This window comes from Coregonus lavaretus (genome assembly GCF_964263955.1).
Source record: "Coregonus lavaretus genome assembly, chromosome: 6".
Lineage (NCBI taxonomy): Eukaryota > Metazoa > Chordata > Actinopteri > Salmoniformes > Salmonidae > Coregonus > Coregonus lavaretus.
In genome coordinates, this window is record NC_139993.1 from 39,058,725 (window position 1) to 39,068,376 (window position 9,652).

Here is a 9,652-nt window from a genome sequence, read left to right on the forward strand (position 1 = left end):
AGGTTGTTCCCTGCACCTCATTGTGTGTCAAATTCAACCTAAAACCGGAAGCCAGACAGCACCCCCCCCCTTCCAGACGGCTGCTGGCAAGCAACCAAAACAGAAAGCTTTCTCATCCAATCAGGTAGGCTAAATTTAAGCCATTTGTATTGAACCAACCATAGCACTTCAGAGGTGGGACTTCTCACGAGCGACAAATACATTTCAAGTATTTTCTGTAGCGTCTAGGAGTGACAGGGCAGGCTGGTCTCATAGACTTGACGTAACATAGTAAATCAAAATCTGGGACGCTCAAATTTGTATGATAAAAACGAGAGAGTGGTTGGTCAGGGTGCATGGGTGGGCGTATAATGCGAATGTCTAGTAACCCAAAGGACAACGTTAGCATTTTAGCTATTTAGCAACTTTGCAACTACTCAGGCCTACTACTTTTTAGCTACTTTGCAACTACTTAGCATGTTAGCTAACCCTTCCCCTAACCATAACATTCATCTTTAACCTAACTCCTAACCCATAGCCTAGCTAATGTTAGCCACCTAACTAACGTTAGCCACCTAGCTAACGTTAGCCACAACAAATTGGAATTTGTAACATATCATATGGTTAGCAAATTCGTAACATATTGTACGAATTGCAATTCGTAACATATCATGCAAATTGTAATTCGTAACATATCATACGAAATCGATGATGGACATCCACAAACGAATACATACCAAACCAAACCAAACATAATGTATCATACTCATTTGAGTGTCCCTGATTTTCGTTTACTATATTACGTCTTTTTTTTCTTCTTTTTTTTCACCTTTATTTAACCAGGTAAACCAGTTGAGAACAAGTTCTCATTTACAACTGCGACCTGGCCAAGATAAAGCAAAGCAGTGCGATAAAAACAACAACACAGAGTTACATATGGGGTAAAAAAAACATAAGGTCATAAAATACAACAGAAAATATATATACAGTGTGTGCAAATGTAGCAAGTTATGGAGGTAAGGCAATAAATAGGCTATAGTGCAAAATAATTACAATTAGTATTAACACTGGAATGCTAGATGTGCAAGAGATTATGTGCAAATAGAGATACTGGGGTGCAAAATAGCAAAATAAATAACAATATAGGGATGAGGTAGTTGGGTGGGCTAATTTCAGATGGGCTGTGTACATGTGCAGTGATCGGTAAGGTGCTCTGACAACTGATGCTTAAAGTTAGTGAGGGAGATAAGAGTCTCCAGCTTCAGAGATTTTTGCAATTCGTTCCAGTCATTGGCAGCAGAGAACTGGAAGGAATGGCGGCCAAAGGAGGTGTTGGCTTTGGGAATGACCAGTGAGATATACCTGCTGGAGCGCAGACTACGGGTGGGTGCTGCTATGGTGACCAATGAGCTAAGATAAGGCGGGGATTTGCCTAGCAGTGATCCGTCTACCTCTGTCCAGGTTGGACAGGGAGCTTGTCTTAATAAAGAAAGCAATAAGGATGTAAGGATGTAGGTCCAGATGTGGAATGCACATTGGATAAATCAATGTAAAAGCAGTGATCTGATATATTCACAGATAAAAAATAATAACATGTGTGAATATCTCATAAAACTGACATTAATTTAGCCTATAACAGTCTATTGACTCACAATTGAAAATCGTATTCCCAAATGAGTTTTTGTCCCTAATTGCATGTACCCAGGTGGATGCATGACAATTTGGGATATATGAGGAACATTCTTGAAACTGAAACATAATCGAAATTGAAACATTTAAATTGCAATCCAAAACACTCATTGGTGACGTTGATCCTAGAAATGAAGGACATTGATTTCTAGTAGTGGATGACATTTAAAAACAGATTTGATTTGCTTCGAGGCAACACTGAGCATTGCATAGCATAGCATTCCATAGGCCCGCAGGATATTGCATATAGGCAATAGAACACCCAAATATGTCTGTGTTTGCTTTGATACCATGATGACTTCCACTGCTTTACGTCCATGAACAAGTGCTGAATAAAAACAACAGTGAGATTCCACCAGCCACAGATTGAGTAAGCGTCCATCCCAAACTCTGACCCTTGACTTGAGCCGAGCTGCATTTCTTTAAGCTCAGCAGCATAATGCAAAGATTATGACAGACAGACTCAATCTGCTTTCTCTGCTGCCTCAAATGTGGTGGTGTACTGGCTCTATTTCCAATGGGTAATCTTAATAGAGAGCAGCATGGCTCCTGATAGAAGACGTCCACAGCTTCACAGAGACACAGGGACTAGAGGCACTGCACAGTGTAGCCTGTAGCGGTGGAACTTTGATGTGTGATTACCAGGCCACTGCTATTGGACAGAGGGTCAGAGCTTTCTATCAGCCCTGGCCTCTCTGTGTCACTCACACTGATCCAGTCTTTGAGGCATGGATCAGTCTTTATTAAACTCCCATCTGGCTGTCAAAGGCATATAAATGTTGTAACTTAGTCAATCCCTGTTTTTCTTCTCCACTATTGAAATGGTTACCATGTTTGATTGAGTCATCACTGAAAGGGTTTATAAAATGTACAAACACACACACACACACACACACACACACACATACACACACACACACACACACACATACACACACACACACACACACACACACACACACACACACACACACACACACACTGTATATACACTGAGTGTACAAAACATTATGAACACCTGCTCTTCCATGACATAGACTGACAAGGTGAATCTAGGTGAAAGCTATGATCCCTTATTGATGTCACCGGTTAAATCCACTTGAATCAGTGTAGATAAAGGGAAGGAGACAGGTTAAAGACTGATTTTTAAACCTTGAGATAATTGAGACATGGATTGTATATGTGTGCCATTCAAAGGGTGAATGGGCAAGACAACATATTTAAGTGCCTTTAAGTGAACTGGGTATGGTAGTAGATGCCAGGTGCACCGGTTTGAGTGTGTCAAGAACTGCAACGCTGCTGGGTTTTTCAAACTCAACATTTTCCTGTGTGTATCACGAATGGTCCACCACCCAAAGGACATCCAGCCAACTTGACAGAATTGTGGGAAACATTGGAGTCAACATGGGCCAGCATCCCTTGTATAATCCATGCCCCGACGAATTGAGGCAGTTCTGAGGTCAAAGGGGGGTACAACTCAAGATTAGGAAGGTGTTCCTAATGTTTTGTACACTCAGTGTAGATCATTCATAGGGGTTGTTGTTAGCCATATGTAAGTCAATGGTTGTTACATATTTACAACTTTACAGAGCTTACAAAAGAAAGATAAAAAATACTGTACCCACTGGACACAGACGTCAGTTCAACTTCTAGTTTTGATTTACATTCGGTTGAGTTGTCAACTAACATGAATTCAACATGAAATCAACAAAAAATGTCACCATGTCATTGGATCTAGGTTAACAGTTGGAAAAAATAAAAAAATAAAAAATGCCCTTACATTGATTACTTTTTGCAAATTCAATCCGTTTTCCACGTTGATTCAACATCATCACATAGATTTTTTGGGTTGAAATGACGTGGAAACAATGTTAATTCAACCAGTTTTTGCCTAGTGGGTAATCTGTACACTAGATGTCACTGTTCCCTCTGACAGTTTATGAATATCATGTGCATGCCAATTTCTTTGTGTCAGAGACCAGGTAGGAATAGGACTTTGAAAACATGTCTACAATGTACCAAATGATTTAACATTTCTAGTTCATACTCAATTTATTTTCTTTAGGAGGGATTTCTGGTGGGTTTCCAAATATTTGTTATTTTAGCAAGGATCCTAATACAAAACACAGCAGTTAAAAGAGGTAGATGAAAAAAAATATATAATAATATAATAATATGCCATTTAGCAGACGCTTTTATCCAAAGCGACTTACAGTCATGCGTGCATACATTTTTGTGTATGGGTGGTCCCGGGGATCGAACCCACTACCTTGGCGTTACAAGCGCCGTGCTCTACCAGCTGAGCTACAGAGGACCACATATATATGTCTAATGCTCAATATATTGTTCATAGCAACTTTTATTTTTTTAATCAAAAGAGAAAAACTACATTCTGTTAAGAAACGTCTCAAATTCGTCAATGCATTTATTTCAGTAATGTACAAACTTTTAATCTTATTCATATAAAAATGTAATTGCTCATAGAGGTAGAACCTCACACATAACAAACCTTGACATGTTCCTAACAGTTTCTATAATAACATTGTAATACTCTTTGAAAAACCTGAGCGAGATGAAATTAATACGTCCCTGAACCAAGATAAAAATGTATGTTATAAAATGACTTAGATAGTTTAGTTCAGTTCACACACAATGTGATATTTATCCCTGAAAAGGGTGTAGGTTATGTAAACAAACTCTACAAGCCCCCTGAAATGTGGTTGTGATTCAGCCCCACATTTAATCAAAGCTGTCTTTTTTGTTGAAAGAATCTCAGTACTTGTCACTACAAAGACAAGCATGTAATCATACCAAAACACAGCTAAATACAAAAATGTTTTTACAAACATGATGTGCAGAGAATATCCATGCACATACAGATGTAGGATCTTCATTTGACCTATATTGTGATAGCAAAATAATCCTGAGCAACAATGTTGCTTGATCGGTGGTTAGGCTATTAAGCTGGCTAAAAGTATGCTACATGAAAAGTGCAATACTGTTAATATAACAGTAGGTTTTCAGTGAATTTATATAAACCATGAAGCTCATTTGCATTTCCTGCGGTGCAGGAAAATTCTCAGCAACAAAAAGAGTGATCAAATTAAGATTCTACATCTGTATGGACGCAAATAACCGATGAGTGAATTGATCAAAATTCACACAAAATGCAAACATACACACATTAATTTTCTCACACATGCACACCAAACAAACATCGAACTTGATGACCTGAGTGGCATTGATTCTATTTTCATATCAAATAAGAAGCAATCTAATGGATTGCAACCATTTCTCAAACGGAGTCACTGCTAAGTAAAAAGAAAGGCACCACATTTTACACTTTCTCTGCATGGCACTACAGACCACATTTCATCACCAAAGACTTCAAGTTGTCTCTTGCAGAAGTTAAATGTTCTCTAGAATATTTTCTGAGTCTTGGTGGTTCCTTTCAGGACGATGTAAGGCAAGCCCAGGACCCAGTTGTCACTGGGCCAGTACTGAAGGCCTGGCAGGGAGTAGGGTATCTCATAGATGGCATCCAAGTAGGCTATCAGGGTGCTTGCATAGGCTACAGCCATCACAATCAGAATGTGCCTAGAGAGTGAATAGACACTTGTCAGTCATACATGGATCTGTTTGTGATTCACAAAATAAAAAATAAAATTGTTCCATCTAACTTCTATTAACATCATTGTTGTCGTCTCCCCTACTCTTACCAGATGCCATGCAGGTAGCAGAAATTGAGCTTTTGCCAGAAGCTGCATCCGAAACGATCACTGATCCAGCAGGAGATGGCCAGCACCCACAGGCCAACAGCAGCCCAGCATAACCGCAGCACCTTCTGGTCAGTACAGCTGTGTGTGAGGAAAATAAAGGGAGAGAGAGAGCGAGAGAGAGAGAAAGCAGTTATTAGATAGCAGTTATCAGACAGTGAACTGATGGCGTGATAGACAGTAATGTACAGTACAATAATGGGAGTTATTGCCTTACATCCTCATCTCCAGACCCAATGAGTAGATGATGTGGAGGGCAAAGCAGTTGAGGAGGTAGGCGTTGGCAGTGGGTTTGACAAAGGAGCATAGGGTGGTGACAACAGTGATCATCATGACTAGCCGGGAGAAAGTCGTCCTGCAGGGGGCGAGAGAGAGAGCGAGAGAGAGAGAGAGGGAGGGTTAGGGGTGGGTAGGAGACATACAATGAACTTGAAGACAGTTGACAGGCAACACACGACAGCACAGAAAACACTGGAAGGTAAATCAATGGGGACTATTGAACCAAGGGCTAGTTTTCTAGTTAAATTGGGATTATCTTCACACTGTTTTAACAGTGTTAATGGGAGAGTCATTCAGAACGCCAGGGAGCCCCTCTCTCCCACTGGCTGGTGAATATAGCACACTGCAGGCTGCTCCTGGCCTGGTTCTCAGACTCCTGGCTTAGCATGGCTTCTGTTTCAACCTGGCGTGCCCTGTAAAAAGATCCTGTCATTGTCTCCTGCCTTATTAAAAGCCTACAGTACGTACTGCCGTTTGGTCTATATAGAGAGAACAGGTGCATGATCTTGTAGCAGGGAGATCTAAACACACGAGGACGCTGCTCCACGGTTACATTGAATAGAGACAGGAAGGCAGCACCCGGTACGCTACTTCCAGTATTCACAGACAACATTTTGTCTGCAGAAGCCTCGACTAGGAGCAATGGTGACCAACCTGTCCTTGATGAAGGAGGGGTAGAGCCTGCGTGGGAACCAGAGGCCATAGCAGAGCCCCAGGACCCACAGGATGGACAGCTCATCCAGCATCTGGCCCATGAAGCTCAGGGTCATGTGGAAGTAGGCAGAGAAGAGACCTGTAAGGAGGGGACACACATTAATGCCCCGTTCCTAAATGGCCCCCAGCCCCTACCCAGTATCTATGGGGGATAGGTTAAGAGCTATTATTGAATTCAGAATGAACTGAAAGCAGACTGATGAGGCCACCCTTGGAGTGGAGTTATAACTGAATGAAGGTTGGCCTGATGTTTGGAAAGGAGAGTGGAGACACACCCACAAAGATCATCATGATCCAGACCAGGTGTACAGCCAGGTTCCTCTCCCTGGCATAGGGGTGTAGCAGGTACAGCATGATGGGGGAGATCACGAAGAAGAACAGGCTGCTCATCTGGAGAAACAGAAAGGAGTTTTCTAAAAGAAGGATTCACAATGTAATGCAGTGAGTGATGCACCTTTCCACTACACCTATCATCATTGTGGCCAAAAAGGATGGTCCTCAACAGATACAATAAAAGAGTACAGTAGACAAGTGAGTTGCAATGGAGTTTCAGAAAGGTACAATAAGCACAGAGGCGTATTTCTCAGCTGGATATTGTAAGAAATAAATAATGTGCACTTACAGTGTTGAAGTACTCCACTATGTGTTCAGAGTGCCTGTAGTTATCCTCACACCAGTCCAAATCGGAGCTTTCATAGGCGAACAGGCCTGTCATCTTCTCACTAGAATAGAACCCTGTGGGGGAGAAAGAGGCCATTATTTTCCGTTGCATTCAGAGCTTCCAGCATAGGGCACAGAATGACTAACCATGTGGATGTAGCCTTTTTCAAAGACTCCACATGCTGATCCACATTTTGAAGACGCCATATGAGGGACTTGCTTTAGTGAAATGTTAATTGTCTGTTTTTGCCCTTTTTGAAAAGATAAGCAAATATCCAGGATTGGATGCCTTAGCATGGGCTTCTTCAACCACAGGCACCAAAATGGTTGCTCCAGTGCTGCTTATATTGTACTGAATTATAGTGCTACATCCAGCCGGCCTGTTGGATTGTTAGCAGCATGAGTAAAATGGCACAATAGTCAATGCTAATAAATATAATTGAAATTAACTATTTACATGTTGTTCAAAGATTACATTTAAATGGGTTACAAACAGAGTAGGATGGACTGTCAATGCTAAATGTTCTGTTTTATCCATCCATACTGCAATCATGTGATGCTTTAAAACCAAAGCAAATATTATCTTAACATTGCATTGAAAGACTCAAGAAGACAAGTCATCATCATGAAATTGTGTCATCATCAAAACATCTGTCACCTGTTGTTATAACCTATATATTGACAACAAAACAACATGCGTTTATGTGGAATTTATGTAGGCCCTATATGACCACCATCTCAGACGACCAGATACAATAGATATAGAGCTTACCTCCCATGTTGTAATCCAACCACAACTACTTTCCTCTCCAAGTGTCAGGTGGATTTTAAGTAGGGGACAAATGCTCCCGATCCTGTTGCACGAGTCTTTACTGTGACAACATGCCCCGGTGTGGCAAGAAATACTACTGTGAAACTGACATTCCCAGTACCTTTGTTATATTACAACCTGTCAGTTCAGAATTTGGATTAAAGTTGAATGGGAACCAAATGCACATGGGTGCATTTTACGCATGAACGTAAAACCTGATACCCAACCTCAGCAACACGCAACACGTGATCAAACAAATATAACTAAAACCTACCATATTACATTACCAGCAATACATTATTTCTTATTCGGCATCCTTTGTTTGAAATTATAGTTTTAGAATAGAAGGAATACACACTTAATGGCAAAAGCTGTGGCTATTCTTATTCTCTATGGCCAGGTGTACCGACGGGCATGGAACAAGCACACAAGCGTGAGACCACTTTGATCATATGTCACATCAATGCCCTTTGCTTTTGACATAGGTAGCCAATCATTCTTTACCCGTGTGTTTGCCATTGTATTATTAATGTATTCTAGAAGAAAGAACATTCCTGACAATGTTCATTGAAACAATTGTGCTATTATGCTATTATGCCATTTTACAAGGAGGTGAGTCGGCATAACTACAAGTCAGTCAAACAGCACGGACACCTGGTATATATATATTAGAAATCAAATCAAATATGCAAGTCATTACTTCAACATTGATTAGGCTGCATGTTTAATCACCACACAATCCCAACATATTGCCATTCATTAAAAAATTAATCTAGGCTAATGCTGGTTTGGAATAGGCAAAGAGCCCATACAATTATTTACATTTTACATTTTAGTCATTTAGCAGACGCTCTTATCCAGAGCGACTTACAGTTAAGTGAGTGCATACATTTTCATACTGGCCCCCCATGGGAATCGAACCCACAACCCTGGCGTTGCAAATGCCATGCTCTACCAACTGAGCTACATCCCTGCCGGCCATTCCCTCCCCTACCCTGGACGACGCTGGCTAATGGGTCTCCCGGTCGCGGCCGGCTACGACAGAGTCTGGGTAATACAGGTGTATTTTCATTTTAAGAAATCAGGTTGGTGATGGGGAATGAGGTCATAGTTGAGACCAGCTCTACTGGTCTGTCTGTGGATCATCAGAATAAGCAGGGGATCCTGCTCAACAACTACACAGCCTGGTTAATGTGCCCTTCTCCACAGGTACTAAGGACAATACTCAGTTATTAAAGCAGTAGCCTACCATGTATGTTTAACATATACCCCATAGTATGGCTGTATTCATTGAGTATGTAGTCTGATCATAACAGAACATTTGGTTTTAGTTAATTGGTTATCCACTGGTTATTCACTAGGTACAGTGCATTCGGAAAGTATTCAAAGCCTTTTACTTTTTCCACATTTTGTTACGTTACAGCCTTATTCAAAAATGGATTAAATAAAACAATTTCCTCATCAATCTACACCTAATACCCCATAATGACAACATTTTTGCAAATATATTACAAACAAAAAACAGAAATACCTTATTTACATAAGTATTCAGACCCTTTGCTCTGAGACTCGAAATTGAGCTCAGGTGCATCCTGTTTCCATTGATCATCCTTGAAATGTTTCTACAACTTGATTGGAGTCCACCAGTGGTAAATTCAATTGATTGGACATGATTTGGAAAGGCACACAACTGACAATATGAAGTGTTGAATATGCACTTTTCTACTATGCATATTCAACACTT

The 9,652-nt window shown here is 40.7% G+C and overlaps 1 protein-coding gene across 2 annotated transcripts; it reads right to left on the reverse strand.

Annotated features, from left to right (window-relative positions):
- Positions 1-4,016: 4,016 nt before the first annotated feature.
- acer1 (alkaline ceramidase 1) lies at positions 4,017-7,991 on the reverse strand. Of its 2 annotated transcripts, none has more exons than XM_084164617.1 (7): positions 7,870-7,991; positions 7,060-7,172; positions 6,713-6,827; positions 6,378-6,516; positions 5,662-5,799; positions 5,388-5,525; positions 4,017-5,265 (listed from the first exon to the last, which is right to left on the reverse strand). In XM_084164617.1, exons 1-7 carry the CDS (start codon positions 7,874-7,876, stop codon positions 5,088-5,090), a joined length of 828 nt encoding a protein of 275 aa, XP_084020743.1. In that variant the 5' UTR covers positions 7,877-7,991; the 3' UTR covers positions 4,017-5,087. The 2 variants fall into 2 exon arrangements, with proteins under 2 accessions (XP_084020743.1, XP_084020744.1); XM_084164618.1 differs by lacking the exon at positions 7,870-7,991 and adding an exon at positions 7,756-7,829.
- Positions 7,992-9,652: the final 1,661 nt, after the last annotated feature.

What these genes read in the sequence shown, in the direction of transcription:
- acer1 (XM_084164617.1), bottom strand. An exon ending in GATCATGATGATCTTTGTGG is followed by an intron (nt 6,517 to 6,712) that starts GTGTGTCTCCAC and finishes CCCTCCTTACAG; the next exon opens with GTCTCTTCTCTGCCTACTTC. An exon ending in TGCTACCTGCATGGCATCTG is followed by an intron (nt 5,266 to 5,387) that starts GTAAGAGTAGGG and finishes TTCACTCTCTAG; the next exon opens with GCACATTCTGATTGTGATGG.